This window comes from Portunus trituberculatus, chromosome 39 (assembly GCF_017591435.1).
Source record: "Portunus trituberculatus isolate SZX2019 chromosome 39, ASM1759143v1, whole genome shotgun sequence".
In the NCBI taxonomy this organism is placed as follows: domain Eukaryota; kingdom Metazoa; phylum Arthropoda; class Malacostraca; order Decapoda; family Portunidae; genus Portunus; species Portunus trituberculatus.
This window is the reverse complement of record NC_059293.1, coordinates 21,205,160-21,230,579: the sequence shown is the minus strand read 5'-3', so window position 1 is coordinate 21,230,579 and position 25,420 is coordinate 21,205,160. Positions and strand designations below refer to the sequence as shown.

At 39.8% G+C, this 25,420-nt stretch overlaps 2 protein-coding genes across 12 annotated transcripts in view; one reads left to right on the top strand and one right to left on the bottom strand.

The window, feature by feature from the left end:
- LOC123515728 (vam6/Vps39-like protein) overlaps positions 1 to 3,497 on the top strand; it is a 39,952-nt gene extending 36,455 nt beyond the window's left edge. The window contains exon 21 of the mRNA XM_045274585.1: positions 3,336 to 3,497. The gene's annotated coding sequence lies outside the window, so the exon portion shown is untranslated. The remainder of the gene's footprint in view (positions 1 to 3,335) is intronic.
- On the bottom strand, positions 316 to 24,722 carry LOC123515726 (serine/threonine-protein phosphatase 6 regulatory subunit 3-A-like). Of its 11 annotated transcripts, XM_045274573.1 has the most exons (23): positions 24,358 to 24,722; positions 23,166 to 23,325; positions 22,838 to 22,907; positions 22,458 to 22,537; positions 21,019 to 21,201; positions 20,425 to 20,515; positions 17,864 to 18,034; positions 17,386 to 17,558; positions 17,049 to 17,273; positions 16,825 to 16,951; positions 16,431 to 16,583; positions 15,981 to 16,180; positions 15,442 to 15,559; positions 14,770 to 14,862; positions 11,275 to 11,370; positions 10,255 to 10,446; positions 8,649 to 8,731; positions 8,049 to 8,285; positions 7,781 to 7,890; positions 7,050 to 7,434; positions 5,800 to 5,871; positions 4,725 to 4,898; positions 316 to 3,097 (listed from the first exon to the last, which is right to left on the bottom strand). In XM_045274573.1, exons 3-22 carry the CDS (start codon positions 22,895 to 22,897, stop codon positions 4,736 to 4,738), a joined length of 3,012 nt encoding a protein of 1,003 aa, XP_045130508.1. In that variant the 5' UTR covers positions 22,898 to 22,907; positions 23,166 to 23,325; positions 24,358 to 24,722; the 3' UTR covers positions 316 to 3,097; positions 4,725 to 4,735. The 11 variants fall into 11 exon arrangements, with proteins under 11 accessions (XP_045130508.1, XP_045130507.1, XP_045130509.1 ...); XM_045274572.1 differs by lacking the exon at positions 23,166 to 23,325; XM_045274574.1 differs by lacking the exon at positions 23,166 to 23,325 and having other exon boundaries at positions 7,793 to 7,890.
- Between the last annotated feature and the right edge of the window lie 698 nt (positions 24,723 to 25,420).

The window sequence follows — 25,420 nt, the reverse complement described above, 5'->3', positions numbered from 1 at the left end:
TGATAACATCAGAAGAGCAAATATGTAATGTTTTGAGATTGCACAGGCTAAGGATTAGTTTGTTTGGTGTTTAAAGTTGTAGTGTAGACAGCGGAGCAAATTTTAAGTGGGGAAAAGAGTGAGTGAATTGTGTTTGTTAATTCAGGTGTGGGAAAGGAAAAGATGTTGGATATAAAAAGATTACCATAGTATTTGTAATGAGTCGAGAACAGTGTAGACCAACCAGATTTCAATTACAATGGATATGTTTGTAGAGAACACAAGTGTAGAGTACTGAAGTGGTTCCTTACCAGTCAGGTGGAAAGAAGAAAGTTCTATATTTAAATGTATCCTTTATGTACAACTTCATAAGGATTTCTCTAGGAATCGTACAAGGCATGAGTATTACCATCAACGCCAACAGTTTTTTTCATACACAAAGAAGCACTTTCAATGAGAATGCTATTGTAAAAATCATTTCAGTAATGATAACTTCATTTTCAATCTTACATGAGGATAATCACAATGTTGTTCACATACTGATATGATGAGTGCAAGCAGCCCTCAACAGGGTGGGCTGCAGGGGGTTCATAGGTGGTGGTGATGTCACTAATGACAATGGAATGCCACCCTCACCAACTCTCTGAAACCAGACACACTGTAGAACAAACACTGGCACCAAAGCATTTATTACTAGGACTTTAAAAATTCTCTTAGTGGAATTAAACAGAGGGGACCAATAGATCTATCGCATAATAACCTGGGGGTTGGATCACCAAGATCTGTACACAACAGAAATTAGAACAACATGAATACTCTATTACAGTAAAGGCTATATTATCTAGGAACAATTTGGATATTCCTTCACACAGGGAACAGCTGTCCTAAAGACTTCATTAACCTAAAAACTGCATCTTTCATCACAGTCTGAAAAAGGGGAGCATGTACTGTGGGACTGTTTGTAAAGTTTTACTGCTGTACCATAATATAGAGTAGAGTCTTTCAACAGCACAAGATAAAGAGCCACCATGACCATTAATACCATGTGTTAGAAGAATAATACCAATAGAAAACTGGGTTGCGAACCTCAGCGAGTCTGCTCTTGCATGTTTACCCGGTAGTACTCACTGCCTGTCCCATGTACAGTGTATCACATGATGCACTGCAAGCTTCACCTGAAAGTGCATTCATGTACGGCTGTTTCTATGTGCAGAAATTAACACTTATTACCTGCATAGAGTAGCAAATATCTGGCACCAATTTAGTGAGCAGTAAACAATACTCATTACTACATCAGTGTGTTAATAGCTGCAGCTTGGCTTGCATGGAGCCAATGGCTTGTGGCGCTAGTTCAACACATGACAAGTAACATCCACCTTCAGTACAACACAGATGCAGTGCTACTGGTTTGGCGCATAGGTCTGGCAAACAGTTGGTTCAGTGGGTGACATTTAACTCCCACTGCCAATTTAGTATATCCTAAGACAAGCGGCAGAAAATAAAACTCATGCAGTCTTGCATTGCTGCTATATACTAAGACTATGGAATACGAAAATGTCTTCAAACACGTTAACATTGCACTACTGAAAGGCTCTACTGTATATATAAATGTATATGTGCAACACAGGTTTTTAACCCATAAAAGATAACAATTATTCTAATTTGTTGCAAATTAAATGACTATATAATATACTAAATTTGTAGTCAGTTTAATATAGCCGTTGCTTCAAGGAATTAACAATAGCACCAAATAAACTTTTTTTCTTTTAATATCTAGAGATGTAGAATACCAGGCATTGTTGCTCCATCACAGACACCACTGATCAAGACTCACTTATGAAGTATAAAAGTCTGACTCCACAAAACCAATGAGACAATCAGCCTTAAATTTCTTAAGTCTCTCAGTGTCAAGCTAATACAAACCAATTTCACCTATGGTACTAGTTTGGTGTTCTACCAAATTTGAGCCAAGAACACTTGATACACACCACTTTCTGGCACAGAGGAGCACCCAAAAGTTTTCTTTAAAAGTACCAGTATTAGCAATAAGGTTGTGAGGAGCATGATGAACTCTTAGTGCTGAAGAAACTGAAGTTATCCTTCAGAAATTTATAACAAGCAAAACATATTGTATACTTTCTGATGACTTTCAAGTGGAATGGTTGATTAACACTTAATGAGCACAAGACAGACCAAGTGCACAGGTTGAAAAGTAAAATCTGCATATTTATAACATTTGGCAACAGCAACAAGTCAAGACCACATAGCAATTTCAACATCAACATGAAAGAGCTACATGCTCTGGAAGTGTTTCTGAGCCGTGCGGCCACGCGCCTATCTTGGCCATTCGTGTTAGACAAAACAAACTACCTCAGTCCTCATATTATCACACCAAATACAAGAACCAAACTCACGAAGAAAGCCCAAGGCAGCAATGACTCCACGATTGTGATGAATCCTATACACACCTTTACACACTCCCAATATATAAGGTGTTTATTTGACTAAAATAAATATCATATATATATTATGTCTATCTCTGGTATGCTGCAACCTGATGCTGATAAAAACAGTATGGAGAAGTTTATCACGAGAATGGACGTGTATCATTCATTTTGATCCGGTTCCTGACCTGTATAGACACTAGATATTAAAATCCAGTACATTATATTGGCAACACCTTCTCATGAGCATTCAAGTTTTGGTTACACCACGTAATAAATACACTCGGGTAAGATAAAATTCTAACGGCGGAAAGATAACAATTTCCTCCTGCTTTAATTTGTTTAGGCACATATTTCTGTAACGTACATTTAGACCTTGGCTGAGTGAAATCCAACATAATAACTCCTTTTATTTATTTTTTTTCCATCCAATAATTTAGCACTGTGCATTTCACTGAGCCTTTCAAAATATGTTACTCTGAAGAGAACAGCAATCTTGATAAATTCAAAGGAATCAACTCAAAGGAGAATTCTTGGATTTTTTTTTTCTTTAAAGGTTAGAGCATTTCAGACTGGAAGTACACATCAGGCATGTCTTGTCCTGAGATGTTGTCGTGCTGCTGCGTCACCAATCACCCTACATCCTCATGCAGCTCACCCTCCCACTTCTTGCCCTGAGGAAAAAGAATGTCACTCAGTATCCATTCCCTTGGTAAATCCACTTTACCATCACTCAAAAAAAAATAAATAAAAAAAAAAAAAAAAAAAAAAAAACGGAATAAAAGAAAAATTAAAAACTTGAATCTATTGAATTAAGATGTAATGACACTTTTCACCTTGCAATAATAGCTGGTCAGGAAATGCATGTGTACTATTTTATGTCATTTATTTGCCAATTTATTCTCTTTGCAGAAAACATAGTGAAATGCAAAGTTGAATTCCCTGCACATGATTTAAGCTGCACATCTCAATCATCCATCCACAAGCAAGGAACAGGACAAGGAGAGAGAGAGAGAGAGAGAGAGAGAGAGAGAGAGAGAGAGAGAGAGAGAGAGAGAGAGAGAGAGAGAGAGAGAGAGAGAGAGAGAGAGAGAGAGAGAGAGAGAGAGAGAGAGAGAGAGAGAGAGAGAGAGAGAGAGAGAGAGAGAGAATAGATGTGCGGGGAGAGGCTGTGGCGAGTGACTGTGTGATATATAAACATACTGTGGGGTTGAGGCTGTCAGTGACTGTGGTCTATAAACATACTGTGGGGTACATACTGTGTGAGCTGTGAGAGAGAGAGAGAGAGAGAGAGAGAGAGAGAGAGAGAGAGAGAGAGAGAGAGAGAGAGAGAGAGAGAGAGATGAGAGGCTGACTGTGTGATATATAAACATACTGTGGGGTTGTGAGCTGTGTTGAGAGAGAAAGAATAAATGTGCGGGGAGAGGCTGTGGCGAGTGACTGTGGTCTATAAACATACTGTGGGGTACATACTGTGGGGCTGTGAGCTGTGGAGAGAGAGAGAGAGAGAGAGAGAGAGAGAGAGAGAGAGAGAGAGAGAGAGAGAGAGAGAGAGAGAGAGAGAGAGAGAGAGAGAGAGAGAGAGAGAGAGAGAGAGAGAGAGAGAGAGAGAGAGAGAGGCTGTGGCGTAGTGACTGTGTGATATATAAACATACTGTGGGGTTGTGAGCTGTGTTGAGAGAGAAAGAATAAATGTGCGGGGAGAGGCTGTGGCGAGTGACTGTGGTCTATAAACATACTGTGGGGCTGTGAGCTGTGGAGAGAGAGAGAGAGAGAGAGAGAGAGAGAGAGAGAGAGAGAGAGAGAGAGAGAGAGAGAGAGAGAGAGAGAGAGAGAGAGAGAGAGAGAGAGAGAGAGAGAGAGAGAGAGAGAGAGAGAGAGAGAGAGAGAGAGAGAGAGAGAGAGAGAGAGAGAGAGAGAGAGAGAGAGAGAGAGAGAGAGAGAGAGAGAGAAGCACACCAGTCTAATTAAAACACACACACACTTCAGTATGACTTACATGGCAGCACATTAAAAGTCAGCACATAAATATACATAGGTTTCACCATAAGTATTTACACACTGACAAGTTCAATAAGGTAAATTCTCAATCAGTTCTTCCATTACATAAATGCCACATTACAACAACAATAACCATCCCAAAATAAGTAGTTTCTGTGCACAAAACAACACATTACAGTGTAAGCCATCTGACTCAATGCTTTGCTACTTACCATGAACACAATTATAACAAAACACATAATGAATAACAATACTAAACACAAAAAAGCAACTTGATTGAAGTTTTTGAAATGAGATTACCTGGGAAAATATTAGCTCTCAATAGGAGTTTCAGGACTTGACGCTACCTCTTCTTGTGCGGGTTTGTTGTCTGCAGAGCCTGCCTCACTTGTGGCGAGAGTGGCGGGGCTGGCCGTACCTGGCTCACTGCAGCCCTCTAAGCTCTTCGTCATGAGGCCTCGAGATGAGAGGAAGCTGAGCCAAATGTGCAAAATAAGTAAACATGCAATAAAAAGCTGCAAACTATTGTATTTGAGAACTGTCTCAAACAGTCTTCTAATACACCAATAAACATGACATAAAGCAAAAAGAACCAAAGGAAAATGTTCAAATACACTAATTGTACTTTTAAAACTTGCTATTTAAAATTACATTTATAAAAAACTATAATTATGCACTAATACCTGGCAAGAAAAAAAAAGTAGTTAAAGAACAAGACAGCCGAAAAATTCAACAAATAGCAGAACTAACATTATCAAGACAATGATCAATACAGCTACGGGTGTGCAGTGTGCACTGCTGCAGGTGAGCCTTGTCCAGTGTGTGTTGCCTCTGCTGGCATCTCACACTTGATATTGATACTTCAATACAATTAATTTTTTAAAGGTCTGCTTCCAAAGTAATTCAACAGTGACTTAAGACTGAACACAGCACTGAGCAGCTCTTCTGAACTCAGCATATATACATCCAAAATTTATCATCATTCACAAACTGAAATGTAGAAATATTTTTTGTTATCCACAGACTGCACACTGGAGAGTATCTGGCAAACCTATACTGAACAACCACATAAAGACAAAAAAATATGAGGGAAGCTCAGTCTGCAAGCAGAGTTGTCTAAATTATTCATCAAATTAGAGAATGAAAAAGCCTTTAAATGGTGGTAGCCAAACAAGAGTGTGTGTGTGTGTGTGTGTGTGTGTGTGTGTGTTTAAATTAATCAAATTAGAGAATGAAAAAGCCTTTAAATGGTGGTAGCCAAACAAAAGTGTGTGTGTGTTGTCTAAATTAATCAAATTAGAGAATGAAAAAGCCTTTAAATGGTGGTAGCCAAACAAAAGTGTGTGAGTGTGTGTGTGTGTGTGTGGCTACTTACTTGAAGTTATCCATCAGCTCCTCCTCCTCCTCCTCTCTCTTAGTCTCCATTCTATCTGCTCTCTCCAATTCACTGTACATCAAAGTCATGCAAAGTATTAGTAAACCATAATTAGTAGTTAGTAATGGGGTAACAGCTAGACCAAACATTTCCAATACTACAAGCAGTAAAACATGACACTAAAATAGTGCTGTGAAGAAAGTCACAAAGTAAAGAAATTACACAACTTTCCAGACACAATGCATTCCCTAAAAAGTTCCGTAACACACACTAGTTCATAAACTCAAAGAAACTGAATTTACACACAAAATTACTGAGGGAGAGTTGATGGTGGAAAGGCATTTTGAGGAATGGACTGTTTCATATGCAATCAATCATCATTACCTCATATGTACTGTGACTAATGTTAGAAAATTATCCAAAGTTCTAAGATACTATGTGGCCTGAACTCACTGATCGCAAGACCACCTGCACCTTCAGGAGGAGTGGAAACTGACGCAGCTCTGAGTGAGGTGCCTCTCCACACCAAATATTTAATTTTAACTTTTGCAAATAAACTTTCCATGAGGTGCTTCAATGTTTCCTTGGCCTTCTGTGACTCACTACATATGTAATGCAGGAGTAAAGCTGCACAAGAGCATAGCTCTAACATGTTTTGATGCATTTATTCCCTCAAACCTCACTCAACTCAAGAAAAAGGCATGTAAGTCTACCAACAACAGACTAGTTTGTTATTCCTTCATACTGTAAGCAACACTGTAATGGCACAAAGGGGAAGGTCATCATGGACCACATGCTCATTAACTTTTAAATTTGATAAAATTTGCTTCAGTTTCAGTGGTGTGACTTTCTTTCATCACCTTACTTTGTGTTACCCAGGATCATCTCATCCTACAATTAAATTTATTTCAAAATCCATTGTTAGTTTTTTATTGTAGCTCAAACAAAAAAGCATTTGTTGCAGAATACCTTCTGTAACAAATGCAACTCAAAGCAACTGGTTGCATTTCACCTGCTCATTTTTCATGAACACCAACAGCATAAGTAAACCACAAAAGCTACATAAATAAATGCCATTTTCTTTTATCATCATGACCCTTATGCTTCCCAATTAAATATTTGTAAGTCAAGGCAAAAAAAAATACTTATTTGGTAAGTCACAGTCATGCAGGCAAACTAATTCCACAAAAAGCATTACATTAGTTCATGCACACGTCAATGTCAGTGTGACATGCAAGGAGCACACCTACCTGTTCTGAGGCTCCCCAGTTGAGGTAACAGAGTTCTTGTGGTCATCACAGTTAGTTTCATAAGATGAATCAAAATTTATATTAGAGAAGTCTGCTCTGAAGGCCTCTTGGTTGGATGCATTATCCCCAAACACTGCAGTTGAGCTCTCCTGCGGCGGCACAGCGGGGGCGCCAAACACTTCACTGAAGTCTGGCGTAAAAGCCGAACCCTCCGGAGCAAGTTTCTTTCCAAATGGATCAACACTTGCTGAGCTGCTGAATGCACTGAAGTCTGCCCATCCACTGTTGTCTGAAGTGTCTGACATGGGGCCCGTCTCCCACGGGTTGGCACCCTCAATCTTGCCGTTTTCATCACCACTCCTCTTGTCAAACACTTCTGCCCATTCTGTAAGAACCATATCAATGATGCCTATTTCTTCAACACAGGAAAATCATAAAGAGCAGAATATCAACATAGTTTTGTCAGTATGTTAATATTTTAGATTCATGTTATAATATCTGCTGTAGTTTCCACATACTCAGTGATCTCTGGTGTTTGATTTTTAGTTTAGATTTCATCCAGTGTAAATTTGTGTGCCTGGAGATCAAAATAGAGCAAACACTTTCACTGATTCAAATTCTGCAACTCTCTAGTAGAAGTGACTGAGTGCAAAACTTGGTGCATCATTGAACACTGAAAACTCTCAGATCATCATACCATGGTGAGACTGTGAACGTTCTTCTTGACTTACTGTGGTACTCACCGTCTTGATCGACTTCCATCTTTGTCTCACCAGCTCTTAGTCCTGAAATGTCATCATCCTCATCCTCTGAACTGGAAGCTTGATCCTTGTCCTTCTCACTGTTGGCATACAATTAAGAACATTCACAACAATCATGTATCATTTGACTTGCATATTACCAAAGCAAACATGAGCCTTTCCTGATACCTGAAACAAGTAATGATCCTTGTTAGATGCAATAATGAAGCACTTACACCACAACTTGATAAGCTCTTACCTTTCTTCCTGGTGCTGTTCCTGGGTGAAGGTGATTTGCTTTTCTTTATCTGTCCACATGTCATCAAACTCGCCCATGCTTGAACGATGGTTAGCACACAGCTCCTCGAACACATCACGGTCTCCAATACCTGCCTCGCCGCCGCCCTCCACACCTTGACTGCCCGGTGACCCTCCGCCCACACCAGCTGCTCCAGACAGTGCCAGGGCCTGAGTTGTGAGCCGCTGCAGGGGACCACTGTTGCCAAAAAAGAAATAAAGGTGTTTCTGTTATTAATTGTGCTTGAGGAGAAATATTTTGACTCTAGATGCTGAAAGTGTTTTGTAATCAAGACTAGCAATAAGAATATCTACTTATACAGTATATATTTTGTTAATTGCAGCAGTTACTGCATAAAGTGAGGAAAATTAAATGTTGAGTAAGGGAAGAAGTTGTGTTAATCAATTGTTATCTAACCTGTACAGTTATTGAATATGTGTGTGAGGAAAGGCATCACTGTTTACTGATTCATTTATCTATCTATCTGAATAATTTTTTTCACACTTGTATCCTTTTAACATGGCCCCCTAAGTGAAAGGGGAGTGGAAGATGTGCACTGACCTCAGATTGTCATCCTGGTCCTTGAACTCATCATCAGCATAGCGGAAATCTCCAATGACATCCATGTCCATCTCCTTGAAGCCCTGTTGATTATAGTGATGTATTCTCTCCAGTCAACTTCTCAACAGACAAATAATTATTTCATACACAGATATAAGCACCACATGTTAGATTTTAGATGTAACTACTGATATATGTTTATATATAACTTTGTGACAAAGCTAGTAGTACTTCTCTCTCTTCATGTATCAATGACAAAATGCATTCGGTTAAATCATAGCCATGTCAGTACCTTCTTTCTTCACAAAATACTGTTAAAAAGCAACTACTACTGACATACAAAGAATATAAGATGATCCAAAGTCCTCACCTTACTCTACTATCTACAATGCAAGTACCATGACAACTGATCATACCATTCATTATCTAATATCCTCTCAGAGTGATTTCTGTATTAGAACATTACTAGTGAAAGAACTACCATCACAGTCTCGCCCGTATTCAGAAACACTTTGCTTTCTCTCACCACAACTATTTTCAAAGGCCACAGAGATTAGCTAACTTTTCAAGACAGTTTTTCCTTTTAATAATGTAGAAATCTTGTCAACCTGTTACTAGAACTGTAAAGACACCCTTAAAAATATATGTAACTGCAATCAGAGCCTTCTGAAAGTAGTGGAGATGTGGCAAAGAAGTGTTTCAGAATACAGTCTTCAGTGTGTGGATATGAGCTGGGGGCCGGCCAGCTTGCTACCTGAGGCCACAAAAGTGGAGCACGAGTCACCACCCCACAATGACACCCTGACCAACACACCTCATTATGTGTAGGGAAAGCAGATGTAGTGACACAGTAGTCCAGACCACCCAAAGTCCACTCAGGCCTTTGTGAACACTTTCAGCCCAGGGTTCAATTCCTAGCTGGGCATTCAAAGCTACATGAAAGTCCAACATGTTACCAATAAGGCCATGAGTGCTCATCACGGCCCAAGTGGACATCAGTGGTCGGCTCTCACTGTCCCGTCACTACAAAACAGGATAGAGGAGTGAGCTAACTACAGCTATAGCAAATGAATTAATGAAAGCTGCCAACCTTGTGTCACCTCCAGATACAAAATACATAATGTGAACACAAATCAAAGACTACCAGTGTGTAACGTTTCATAAGCCTCAGTACCTTAGAGATACTTTAATATACATACTGACTGACACATAGAAAAAATTTGTATATCCCATTCTTTGCTAATATTCCTCTTGATTTTCTGAACATGTGAATACACTTAGATGTACATAATCAATCATCCACTCCTATCCAAAGCAACGGCTCTGCAAATTAGATCTGGTGCAGCCTCATCCTTCATTCTTCCATCTATTTTTCTAAGAACAAACACCACAACATCAAGCCAGACAGTCAACACCCACAGAGCACTCACTGACAGTCACCCCTGCAAAACACATAACAAAGAAGCAAACTCAAAAGCCATGAACCCAACATGAACATTAACTTCCCAGGTGGATAGAACATCTAGCTAGCAACAACCCAACATGACGTGAGAGTGAATGTGAACATTATTACTTCCCAGGTGAATACAAACATGAATTTAGTCACCTGGTCTCTTCCCCACACCTGGGAAGCTTCCATATGGTGGCAAAGCACTCTGTCCTTGTTCTCCCCCCCATCCTCCTCATCATGACCCTCTTGGAGAAAGGATGGGCCCTCATCTGGCTGGTCTGCCTCCCCTTCAGTAAGCCCAGACTCATGCTCGCTCCCAGAAGAGCTAATGCTTAGCATGTAGGTCATCTAACAAGCATGCAGGTTAAGGGGAGTTAGAATACCCCATCATAGCAATAAGGGGTGAAGGGAAAGGCAGGGAGAAAAAGAACATATAAACATGATATAGCTGATGAGTCACAGCAGGGTGATGTCAAAGCATCAGCATACATTCCTGCTTATATCAACTCTGGAAGTGATACAAAGTAATTATTATGATGTCAATACAGCAGACAGATAATAAGCTTCTCAAGCATGATAAACAACTTAAAATAATTGAAAGGAAAATAATGGCTTACATGCAAATAAGGATGACCCCATTCATAAGAATTAATTATTTTGTATCAGTGGAACTTTCTTCTCAAGCATGAGACTTGGGAGGATACTCTCAAGTGGCAAGCACAAATAGGACTAGATGTGGTCTGAGAGGAATCATGATGCAGGAACACAAGGTCACTGTCTTCCCAAGGATGGCAGTACAGGTGTGACTCAATCATTACACTGCTCACAAAATCATCCAAGTTTCTTTCATTTTACACAATGACTTGAGGAGAATGTACTAAGACTCTCCTGCCACGACACCCTCATTGTGGGACACTCCGAGGGAGCAAGACTGGAGACAAATACGTGGAAATAAAATGCTTTAAACATTTCCCTTACGCTATCAATAATTTTGTCTTTGTGAATAGTTCCAGCACTGTATTGTGACTTTGAACTGAGCCACATCTGCATCCTGAAAGTTGTGTCACATCACTAAGGAAGACTGTGGTACAGACAGAGCAAGGCTGGCAGTAATGCACACTGCTTGCCGGAAGAGCACAGAGTTAGGTATCATACTCATCAAGAATGGCTGCTAACCTGCTTGACAATGGGATTGTCAAAGGTTTGTGGATAAAAATTTGAAACATCGTCGGAATCGTCATCAGATTCAAGGTGATGATGGATCCCCTGAACCTGGGAGATGGAGTGACAAGAGCACTGGTTGAGTTAGGGAGTGGTCAGCTTCACTGTTCCTTGTGTTGGAGCCACCCACCAACACAATCCTTCACCTCAAGCTTATTTCATCATAGCACTTCTTATTCACTTCTTATACTTAAATCTTAGTCATCTGGTCAATGACAGTCTTAATCAATAATTTGCAGCTTTGCAGCTTTGGTCCATAGGCCAACTGCACAGGAATGAATGAAGCCTGACACTCCTAAAGGAACCAGCAGAGATCCAGGACGTGTGAAGCTCGGCAAGACATGATACGTTCTTAGGAACAGGTTGATCCCAAAAAATAAAACCAAAGAATAGCAGAGCTATCCTTTAGCATCACACTGCAGCAAAATGAAGAATTATGAAACTAGCTAAATAAAGCTCCTTATGCAAAGATTATCTTGCAAAAATGTTTACTCAGGCATGCTTAGTTACTTCTGTGTTGGCTGTACAACCTTATCAACTCAAGGTTCATATGTACCATCCCTGAGACTTAAAACCATGAACTATCTATCATCACTTTTATCATTTAATCCTCCCATCAGGAACTATTTCTGCACACAGACAGAATATTCAATGATCTGGCTTAAAATTAGAACACAATAGGCTTTGGTGTATTACTCATCATATCTTCATCTACTTTTCTGAGTTTAATAGAATGATGAGCAATCCCAAACCAGCAGTTCTTCAAGGCCAGAGTCCCGGACTTCCTGCGGGAGTGAGCGCAGCCTGGCAAGTCGGTGGTTGCAGGAACCAGCTCTTTCTCAAGCCAAGCCACATCACTACTTTGCTCCTAATTCAAGTTTGGAAGCCAGTCAAATAATGGACAATAAACTACACTAAAAGGTTGCACATACAATAAATAAATCAATATAGTTAAATAAATAAAACAACTAAAATTAAGCTAATGAATGATGGAAAGTATACAAATGTCAAAATATTTACAGAAAAAAAATTGCTTGCTCCTTGCATGCAGATCATACTCAACATGTATTATGAACTCTCTCTCTCTCTTCCATTATAGGAAAAACACACCAAAGAAAAGAAGTCTAGGACTCTCTTTTTATCTTTATGAGTCTCCATTGCCACACACACACACACACACACACACACACACACACACACACACACACACACACACACGGTTCAAGGCACAACATACCCAAACTGTCTGTGCCATGAAGAAGTACAGATCCAAGTATTGCTGCCACACCCACACTTCATATACATACCAATACACAGACAATGGTTAGACAACAGGAAGGTAATTATAGATGAACCTTAAAAACATTCTCAGCTTCCTTACATCTTTTCAGTTTTACCCATGATTGAAAAATGCATCATGTTTCTACACTCATGCAATTCTTGAACCATTTTTTACCCTCTTTGCATTTCAGATTCCATGAAGCCACACAAAGACATACACACAACTTCCCTTGCATGCTCCTTCTCCTTCCACTCTGATCTATTCCAATCATCATGTACAGTACCGTATGTATCCGCTCATTATTTCAAGACCTTAATTCCTTTACTGACACAATATAGTTCACTACCAATCACAAAACCCAACCTCGCTTCTTTCTGACACAGCTACAGACTCACATTTACTACACATCTCTGCTACTCTACTAACTATTCATCATGATCCTGTATATCCCTAAAAACTGCTCTTCTCTCTTGAGTCAAAAGGCAAACTCATAAATGCACCCTCATCAAATAGAGTGAATTACATTGATTAATACCTAAGGCTTTGAGAAACTGACCCAAAGAGGATTAAGAGGGGATACCTGTGGATTAAACTGCAGACACTCAAAGTACATGGCAAGTCAATGTGGAACCTCTAAGGGATTAAAACTGTGAGGAACTAATCTAAAGGGTAACCAAAATGGGGAGATGATTAAACTACCGGGACACTCAAGGTATGCTAGACGTCTTACCAATTGAACCAAGGTGACTGTGAGATTCCAAATGGATGCTGGTAAGCCTTGACTGTCCTGCCACTACCAATGTATTATCCTCAACTACTGTTACTATTAGAGATGCATCGGTATCGGTATCGGAATCGGCGGTATCGGCTTATTTTATGCCGATACTTCCGATACCTAAAAGGAATTTACTACTTAGTGATATATTGGATATAAGATATTGATAATACGGCATATTAAGTTTCCGTGGTGATTACCGTATGTCATAGAATACTGTTTTCTGTGGTAATAAGCCACAACCTAGAAATTTAGAATAAACTAAACTTTTTTCTATTTAATTGAAAAGATTAGGTGAAAGCTCATGTTTCTAAATTGGTCTACTAATGTGTAATGAATTAATATCAAAGGATGTCAGATTTAATTAAAGAGAAACACACACAACAAAATGAGTTTCTTTTGCTAATATTTTGTGTCTGTTTTACAATTTTAATAATTTGGAAAATATTTTTGATCGCCAAAATATCGTCAATAAAAAATTAATAATGAAAATGCACAAAACCAAATGGTCGCTAAAGGAGTAAGAAGAAAGAATTTAAAATAACTGACAAGAATCAGAAGACTGAGAAGATATTCATTCCAATTACTGAGTAATTTACCTTTGCAAATGGCTTCAAAAAGCTTCTAGAATTGCTCCTATTTCACAAACGTTTTCAGAAGGACTTACAGCATCCCCCTAAACAAAGCCTCCCATCTGATAACGCTCGCCGTCCACCAACTCATCCTGGTGTCCAGTGCAGTAATCACTATAAGTAGTAGTATCGGTATCGGCCCAATTAGGTGGTATCAGTATTGGTATCGGAATCGGCCAAAATTTTGGTATCGGTACATCTCTAGTTACTATACCACCTGCTTTCATCTGAGCTCTCATCCCTGCTACATCCTTAACAACATATCTACAACTCTCAATCTTATTTCTAACTCAGCAGCAAATACGAACATCCACTCTCCATATCATACTCATCAAACTCCATCTGCTTTCATCTCATCATCGTCACCACCATCATTTTCATTTAACGTCCACATTTTCCCATTTAAGGTGGGGTTGGATGGGCGATGACTGTTTTCCACAACTGGTGATCTTGTGCCATACATTCCCAACAAATTCATATCCTCCATCACACACTCCCTTCACCTTTTCTTTAGCCTTCCCACCAGTCATTAGCCACCTGATCTCATCTAAACTCACAATCCTGTTACATGCTGAACTACAAATCCACAAATCTCATTCAATCTCACATCAACTTTCCACTGTAGATTCTCAGCAGCAGCAACCAGAAACATTCTCTCACCATCCCAAAACTTATCAAACTCACGTTAAAACTGCATTGACTTTACTCCAGACTCTTAGCATCCTTCCACTAAGAGAGGCATGAGAGAGGCTTTGTCTTACCGGTAGAGGTGTGATCTCATTCTTGCGGTTCTCCTCAGCCAGGGTGTTGGAGACAAATTCATCCCATTGCGTTGCTTTGTCTCCAGGCAAGTCCTGCAGTGAAGTGAAGGATTTAGTCACTGTTCTCTCATACAATACAAACTGAATACCAAACCACAAGACACAAAATCTTTACCCAATTTAGCACTACTGATAACCTAAAAACATCAGAATGCAGTAAATATAAATACTGCTGTAATGAATCAACATGAAATAATCTCTGACCCTTTGATAGCATAAAAAATATTGGCCTACACTTAATAACTAAATATAACCCTCTGACTGCATCCAGAATCAAATCAAACTGATGTCTTTGTAGTGGAAGGACTTAAATAACCAAGATTACATACAAATCTAAACAAATGAGAACCAACTGCAATGAAACTCTTAACCTCTTCAGTACTATGACGTTTTAATATTTATTCTGCTTACTATTTCATAATTTTATAATGCTTCAGAAAATTATGTGGGCATTAAAACAGTGAGGGATAGTTCTGATCTCCATAGATCGTTCCTAATGTAAATAAAGTCATCTAATTTTAACCAAAACTCATGGTAAAAATGTGTCCTTAGTACTGAAGGGGTTAAGCACACCTCTACACCTTCCCAACATGGCAATATAACACAGTATACCTGAATGAGTTTCTTGATGCGATGTTCATTGGGACCAAACTCTGCCTGCTGCACGATGGCATTGGCAATCTTCCTCAGGTGTCCCATGTACCCCCTCATGTTGTGGATTTGCTTACCACTGAAACCACAAAGGCACAGATGAAAGGTGCAATATGGCATTAATACATAAAACACACTGACAATAAAGAACTTCAGCATAATAATACACATACATTATGCATCAATATGCAAAGATAATGCACCTACAAAGGATACATGAGAATAGGCACTCACACACACACATATACAGGAACACTATAATACACAAATACACACTCCCTATGACAGAAAAGACAAAAATAAAGCTACAATGCTTCATAGGCAATTCTGTTTACTCCTCAGAATTATATAAATAAAATGTTAGGTTCAGTTTTTTTTTTTTTTTTTTTTATGCAGAAGCCAGCCAAGGGCAACAAAATATTAAAAAAAAGAGGTCCACTTGAGTGCTGGTTCCCTAAAAACTCTTCGGAACACTACAAGAAGACAGTGATATTATTTACTCTTGTGATTCACTGTTGTCCTCGTAGGCGGCAACGATCCTTTCAACGATGTGGCACTGAGTGAAGAGCTGGGTGAGTAAGAGGTGGTCACTTGCTCCCTGGGGTGAGGTGGGGGCCGGGGCCTTGGTGAGAATAGCTGTCAGGCACTGCTCCACTTGTGTGTGTAAGAAATTATTCAACATGAACTTGAAAAATAGATCCTGAAAGAGAGAATGATTGTTGTTAGTAGTGAAAACATGTATAAAAATTAGTTACTTGAGAATAATCCTAAAAGATGGATTAACTGAAAACTATATATTAAAATGAATGTTTCTAAGGGTCATATTCTTAAATGTTTTGGAGTATTTTTCAACGTCAAAGGAATAATTAGTTGGATTCTCACCACTGCTGGAACACAATCAGAAAAGGACAAGAGGAAGAGTACACTGTGACTTTCTAAACTCAACTCACCAATAAATGTTCGACCGTGTTGAGTTCACAGAGAGCGTTATGGACGATGGGGTCATTGGAAACCACCAGCGCAGCCACTAGAGTCACAACCTGAAGACGGGTACTACCCAGACGCTCCACCTCCTGCCCATATGCTGTCACTAGCAACCCTTTCTGAGGGGGCGGTAAAGTCCACCATTAGATCATACACTTCAAGACACTAATTTTCAAGAAAATAAGAAAAAAAGTACCTTGAAACTGAAAATGAAATAAAGTAAGGAATCCTCAGAAAAACAGAGGAAATAATTAGAATTCAGTGAAAAAAAAAAAAATGCTAAGAAAGAGATAAACAAAAATAAATCTAAAAATAGTAACAACAATCTATGGCATAAAGAAAGGACACATTTTGGCAAACCTTTGGTGGATGAAGGAGAATGTTGTGCAGGTCTGGCAGACGCTTGGCCACTGTTCTAGCAACTATATTTGTCTTTCCTTCACTGCAAGCACTGTCACTAGAGTCTATGGACGTTGACTGCTGCAACCTGGAATGCAAATTGTTGAAGTGACATTTATTTCAGGGACACAAGTTATTTCAGCAACAACCTACACACTGTAAATACAACTGCATTTATTTATTACCCTTGTTCTTGGTCAAGCTGTTCCTGCTGCTGCTGCTGCTGCTGCTGCTGCTGCTGTTGCTGCTGTTGTTGTAATTGTTGGTGCTGCAGTTGCTGTTGTGGTTGTTGAATACTTGATGACCGAGCAGAGAGAAGAGTCAGCAGGATATTAATGACATGTGCCAGAGACGACTCGTTCCGTTCTTCATGTAAGAGAAGGTCCAGGAGCTTGCTTATTGTTTCTTCACTGGGGATGGATCACAACACAAGTTAGTAACACAGAGTCACGTCCATCATACTATCACAAGAAGCACATAAGAGCAAGATCCAGTGTCTTAACTGAAAGTCTTAGCACTCACCTTTCTAAAGTCTGTAGGAGTGGATTGGTAGACTGCTGGGCATCGTTAGTTGCATCCCGGCAGGAGGCACTGATCTCACAAAGGATACTGTCAGCACTGGAGTGGTCATCAGGGTCAGCCTCTGGCGATAATCTTTCTACAAGTCGTTCTATCAGCTGACATTCATTCAGCCACTGGGTGTTGGAGAGAGCAATGACACTGGAGTGCAGGAGACCTCAAACCAACTCACAACAATAAGACATCCGAGACAGATGCAGTGAAAGGTGGCTGATATATCACACTAACATGGTGCATCATGTCAGAGGATCAAGAGCAAACACTATGAAAGGTCTGAGTCTCCTACACTCCATCATGGATGGGGAGCGATGGTGATGACAATGACAGTGATGATGATGATGACAATGATGGTGGTCACTATGATAATGATGAGTGGCTGAGGTGATTGTGAAGGTGAACAAAGCCTGTGTGTGAGCCTCACCTGGTGCACACCCTGCCGTATCTCGTCCTCCTCCACATTACAAATAAGCCTGAGCAGCAGGTCCATGATAGCTGAGGTCCCCACGTGCTGTACCGCAAGCTCAACAAAATCACCTTTGGATTTTAAAAAGTCCAACACCTGGAAGCAAGTGAACTGATAGGAATACCAGTTCTACAGAGAAGAGAAGAGAATACACTTTATAAGAATGTGTCAAGATGAAATGTATTGTTGGCTTCACAAGGCAGGCCTTCTTCCTTCACCACAGTCATATGAGGTCTGATGTGTAGCTACTTTTCTGCACATCAGTATCCTGAATAGACTACTTCCATTCTAGCAGGTATCTGATACCACTCTACCAAGCAAAAACCAATAAGAGGCTTCAAGGAAATAAGTCATGAACAATGCAGCAAAAATAAGACAACTTTATAAATAAATAATAAAATGCATGGAACTCGTCATGCTGCAACTGTACTGAGCGGCAAACACGAGAGTTAACATAGAATGTTTTCCTTGATAGTTAAAATTCTAGATTGAAAGCTAAGGTCTACCATTAACAACTCATCATACAGTAATAGAGTAGATCTGCTTGTTTACCAGAAAAATGTGAGCTACCTACAGCCGTCATGCTGCCGTCACAGACAACTTCATGTACTGTACTGTACTAGTCACTGAATGCAAATACTGCATCTACAAATATTTACTGTTGAAAGAAATACATCATGTCCTGACTATTGAAGAGGTGGCAGTGGTGGAAGAGAAGAAGGCCAAGCTTGCCGTGTGCGAGTGGGAGGGCGAGAGTCTGACCGACATAGAGATCAGGTCATCTAACGCTCGGTACTCCAGGTCGGTCATGTGCCCAAAAGTATCTCAATTCCCTAGCCAAGATGCAATGATATGTGAACTTGAGAGAGAAATGCAAACTGATCCAGAGATCCAATTTACATGACAGAAAGAGTTACACACAATCCTACAGCAAGAAAATGGTAGGAATACAAAGGATAAATCAACTGTAAGAGTCTGACATTCATTTACAACTTTGAATAGAATAAGTCCTACAATTTGAGAGTTGATGCTTGTGTAACTTCTTACCAGACAATCAAGTAATGTTTATCTGACACTGAAGGGCATGGCCGACCATCTCTTTACTGATACATATTGAAATAATGGAAGTAACAAATCATTTACTCCCACAATGCCCACACATAACAGTGAACATAACAATCATTCACAGGTAATCATCATCATCATCAACAAAACCTAAACCATTTCAAAACACTAGTTGATATATGCACACACAGTCACAATGTCTATCTGCAGTTGTGACCAGAATTAAGTAACACCGACACTCCCTTCCACTGTGCTCAGCGTCCTCCCTCAACCTCAAGTCCTCTAATACCCAACTCACATCAGATTTTGTTACCGGACTGTCAGTAAGCAGACGACTCGTGATGAGAAGCACACAACACAGTGGAATCAAGTGCATGTTACTCAGCTTCTAGTCTTTCCACTGTGCTCAGAATCTTCCCTTAACCCTTCAGTACTGAAACATTTTTACTATGAGATTTATGTATGATTAGACCATTTTATTGACATTAAGAAGGGTCTATGGAGGTCAGAAGATTAATGGCCACAGTCTTCACTCTTTCTGAAGCTGTATAAAATCACCAAATAGCAACCAGAATGTATATGGAAATGCATCATGGTACTGAAGGGGTTAATCTCAAATCATGACGTACTAAGACACCCTACCCTACCAATTCTCAGGCTTTGTTACAGGAGGACTTTGAATTATAGGAACAGTGCTTCACACAATGGAGGCTGGCACAGGTTACTTGACTTCTAATCCTAACTGAATACCTTGTGTCATATGAGGGAGTCTGGCATGACAGGTGCCTGACTCTGCCTAAGAACTGAGTATTATGTTCTACTGCTACACTATCGGCCTCAAGACCACTGTAAACATTCCTTGTAAAACACCAGCAACACACTTTCTGTATTTATGATGTTATATTCACATTTATTGTCCTATATCATATGCTTATCCTGTAATTATATGCTAGACTCTCAGAAAATAAAAAGATTTCTATCTATTGTCATTATAAGTTTAGTGTTGTCCTTCTATTCGTTATTCGAGAAAAGTGCAATACTAAAGTTTGTATTTGATCAATTTGTTAGGTCATCTATATAAAGCATTTCATCGTAAGAGAACACATCTTTACCAAATGCTGCTGCGGCTCATAGGAAACTAACATTTAGTTAATACACTAGTCAATGGTGCAGAACTTGTATAGAAACTTAAACAAAGGAAAAAAAAAAAAAAAAACTAACACAATCACAATCTATCAAATCTACATTCAAGCTAACCAAAGTTCCTTCACCGAGTCAAAACCTTAACAAAAATGACTATAAACTAACAATCAACACCCTGAATACCAACCTGAGCATATAACCTGGTGCCACAATGCAACCTACACAGAGCAGCACCACACCAACTACTCCTACTCCTCTCTACCTTTGAGCAACGGCAGCAGCATAATGTGTCTCTGTAGGAACGAACTCACCTGCTCTGACCTCCTTTGTACCAGCATTCCCAGCACTTTGGAGAAGAAAGATGCCAGAAGAGGATTAAGTGGCTTCTCCTTCTTCAAAAATCTGCAAGGCATCACACACAGTCAACGTCAACACTCGCTAATGTCAAGGCATCCTCTCTAGAGTTACTTTAGACAGGCAGTGAAGATGGGTAGGTAATCAGGGGAGGAGAATAGAGTTTTAAAGGCGATTTTCAGGATTCTAGTAGCGAGTGTCTGGTCAGAATTGTGCATCTACTAGGGAAAAAAGCATTGGGAAAGCCTATTTTTATGTGGTTATAAACATGCAAATTATCAACTGAGAGAGAGAGAGAGAGAGAGAGAGAGAGAGAGAGAGAGAGAGAGAGAGAGAGAGAGAGAGAGAGAGAGAGAGAGAGAGAGAGGAAGGAGAAAGAAAGGAAAGGAAAGGAGAGGAGAGAGGAGAGAGAGGAGAGGAGAGGAGAGAGAGAGAGAGGAGAGAGAGAGAGAAGAGAGGAGAGAGAGAGAGGAGAGAGAGAGAGAGAGAGAGAGAGGAGAGGAGAGGAGAGGAGAGACAGAGACACCCAAAGCCAGTGCTAACAAACTCACTTGTACAAGATGTCCAGCAAGCTCGTCGAGGCCACAAGTTTGTCAATGATGGCGGGAACGTCGGCAGTGAGGAGCTCAGCTGCAAGATTGGCATACTTGAAGCGCATCTGAAGCTCCCCATCAGCCGACGGTTCATTCACCACCAGGTACACCAGTTCATCAAGCACCTCAGCCCGGGTCAAGCTGAGGCAAGCACGGGTACAAAATATTGAGGTCTTTGGTTTCAATACATCTCTTTAGGTTTAGTACAATGGGTCACAAGACTGTGTGTGTGTGTGTGTGTGTGTGTGTGTGTGTGTGTGTGTGTGTGTGTGTGTGTGTGTGTGTGTGTGTGTGTGTGTGTGTGTGTGTGTGTATTTACCTAATTGTATTTACCTAATTGTAACATACGGGAAAGGAGCTATGCTCGCACTGTCCCGTCTCCATATCTACTAATGTCCAGCTTTTTCTTAAAATCATGAATATTCCTTGCGTTGACCACTTCCACGTCTAAACTATTCCATGCTTCCACCCTTCTATGAGAGAAGCTATATTTTTTCACATCTCTCCTATAAGTGGCCATTTTAGTTTTTCCCATGCCCTCTCGACATTCTTTCATTCCACATACACAGATCTTCCCTATCCATTTTTCCATGCCAATCATCACTCTGTATATTGCTATCAGGTCTCCCTTTCTCTTCTGTTTTCCAGGGTCGGAAGTTGCATTCTGTTCAGTCTGTCTTCATAAGTCAAATCTCTTAAGTCAGGCACCATTTTTGTTGCAGCCCTCTGTACTTTCTCTAGTTTCCTTATGTGTTTCTTTAAGTTCGGAGCCCACTGTATTGTTGCATATTCAAGCCTTGGTCTTATCATTGCAGTAATTATTTTCTTCATCATTTCTTCATCTAAATATACGAACGCCACTCTTATGTTCCTCAATAAGTTCAATACTTCTCCAATTATTTTGTTTATATGTCTCTCTGGCGATAGGTCATTGGTAATTGTCACCCCAAGGTCTTTTTCTTCATGACTGGTTTTTATGTGTGTGTGTGTGTGTGTGTGTGTGTGTGTGTGTGTGTGTGTGTGTGTGTGTGTGTGTGTGTGTGTGTGTGTGTGTGTGTGTGTGTGATTGCTTATTTGGTATATATATATAGCTAAATATATGTTTTCTCTATACTTGTTGTGGTAATATAGGTACAAGCAGATATAATGAGACAAATTTAATCCATCTTATAAAATGGAGAGATGAAGAATACATAAAGAAAAGAAGTTTGAGAAAAGAACAAATTTGACCTTTCTCATAATTCTACAACAATTTTAGACTATCATAGAGGCTACGTAAGTGACTGAATAGAATGCAAAAGAACGAAGGAATGTGTCTGAGGTAGTGATGACTATCTACACAAAGGTGGGCAGTGTTTGAGGTCACACAGAACCACCTGCAAGAGACCAACACTTACAAGTCTATGAGTTTCTTGTTTTGTGCCTTGCATTCTTGAAGGAGTTCATCCTCATCCATAAGTTCAGAAAGGGTAACATCCTGAAATGCACAAGTGTTATAATGTTAATTGGTACTTACATCATATAGTTACCAACTCATTCCATACACAGGATGCTACAATGACTATATATTTCACCATAAGAGTCCACTTACTCAAAATTACTGCAGAGGTGAAACACTTAGCCTACACACTCACACACACATATATAACACTTGCTATATATGTCATCACATTCAAAACTTGTACAATTCCAACACCAATCAATACTGAACTTTCATATATGAAATACAATTCATCACATGACTATATACTACATAAGGTAAGACAGTTGCACTCACTTCCTTTTGTAGAAGAGTTTCGATCTGAGCCGAGGAACAAAAATTATACTTCCAAAACATCTTGTTTCACCTGGAAAGGGAAAAATATTATAACATGTTGTCACTTGTACTGTACTGCAGCTTACCCCCTGCCCCAAAAATATACTTGTGGAAATGCTATAACCCTAACTTTTCATCTAACATTTTTTTTTTTTTTTTTGTAGGAGAGAGGGCCAGTTAAGGACAACAAAATATTAAAAAAAAAAAAAAAGGCCCACTTGAATGTTGGTTCTCCAGAAGATAGTAAAGGGTTAGCCAGAATTAAGGAGCAAATGTCTTGATACTTAACCCAACCTAGCTGACGTCACCTAGTTGAGGCGACACGCACCGCTGATACATCTTTCTCAACACCCTTGTAACCAATAGCATGGTTAGGTTACGTTCGTTAGGTTAGGTTGATCATGGTCATCATATTTTCATTCCCACGTCATGTTGGCTGAGTAAAAGAGCTGAGAATGGGGAGACGGGATAGGAGGAGAGCTGGAGGAACGACTTTATTAGGACAGTGCCATAACATCATCAAGGTTACCAAATGTCATGCTTATACTAATCATTTACCCACACTCACATCACACTTTTCATACTCACATTTATGCCACACGCTAATGTTACACTTCCTCTAACGCCACATTCCTACCTCGGTCACACTTGTACTCCTGTCATGCTTCACTCTGCATCACACTCACAATCACAATAACAAGTGTGACAATTCTATCAATGTCACACTTGTATAAAAGCCACAATGCTCCTACTGACATACTAACACCACACACACTCTTAGTAACCCAACACACACACTAACGCTAACAGAAACACCACACACACTAATGCTAACAAACACCACACACACTCTTAGTAACCCAACACACACACTAACGCTAACAGAAACATCACACTTCAATCACGCTAAACACCACAAGCATTTCACTGTGCATTCAACCATCACACTAAACACACTAAAACTGCACAGGTACCTCCATCACTACATATTAAACCGTCACACTAGACTGAACCCTCAAGCAATCCACTCTAGCAAAACTGTCACACTTGTCATGCTATCACCACACAACCTCACGCTATCCACTCTAACTAACCCATCACACTAAACTTCAGAACCCTCACGCTCACCATTCTAGCTAACCAGTCACACTTGTCACACTAAACTTCACAACCCTCACCCTAATCTCTAACTAATCCGTCACACTTAAAATCACACTAAACTGAACCCTCACGCTACCCATTCAAATTAACCCGTCACACTTGTCAAACTAACACCACATTAAACTGAATAACCGTCACACTACTCACTCTTGTTAAACCATCACACTAAAACCACACACCCTCACACTCGTACTACAAACACACGCCCTCTTGCAAAACACACACACACGCACGCTACTAACACTCTTTAGAACACACACACACTCGCAACACACTTAATTAACACACCCCCTCGCAACACACGCACTTCACCTACTCACCTAAATATGAGAGAGCTGTTCATATTACTTCCTCTGGCGTCAGGGAGCAACTCACATCAACACGACTGACATTACGAAGACAAGGCGAGGAAGAGGAGGAGGAGGAGGAGGAAGAAGAAGAGGAGCAGTCAAGTCTTCCTTCCTTCCTTCGCCACTGTAAATGTTTTCCTTGTATTATCCGCTTTTTTCTCGTCTTTTCTGCTCAATGGTGCGTGTTTGAGAGTCAGGCTGGCTAGGGGAAGGTTTCAGTATGCTGTGCCTTTAAGCTGGACCACACTAAGCTGCTCTAAGCTGAAATAATTGGGAGAGTATCGAGCCTCGCCTCCTTCCCCAAACAAAACAGATTTTCAGGTGAAGCAAAATGGCGGAGCCCGGTTAATATTTCACCTTGCAACTCATGATTTTAAGACTTTTACCTCCTGTGTTGGTGCAGGATAAGTGTGAACTACTGTTTTTTAGTATGTATTTTTTTTCTCTCTATGTGTTTGTGGGGAGGTGATGCTATGTGTGTGTGTGTGTGTGTGTGTATGTGTTATCCTGTCATATTTCACGGTTTTTTTGGGGTATTATCGCAGGTGTTTGTGTGAGATTAAAGTGATCCGCTTATTTATTGGGTTGTTTTTCTCTATGTGTTTGCATTGTATGTGTGCATTTATGTGCATGTGCCTTATCTTATGTCATATGTGCGGTGACGTGATGGTAAACCGAGATCTTTGGTTTTAAAAATGTATAAATCATTGTCTTTTTAGTAGAGTTTGGTGGTGTTTTTATTTGATATGTGGTGTTTTGAGACAATTTCAATATTCTGTATCTTATCTGATAACATTCAAGATTCCAAGATAAGGCAGAATACTTTCATGTAAAAAAGTTGACTTTGCTTATTGCCAATACATATCATTTGCACTTGTGGGTTACTTTCTATAGGTATACTTGGATTCTCTGACGTTTCCTATTTCATATTGTAATAATTCACGAGTCATGCTCAGATGGGCCACGTATGATCACAAAAACAGGAATATTTTGCTTTTTTCTTAATTTTCCTTTCCTGCGATATAAAACTTCA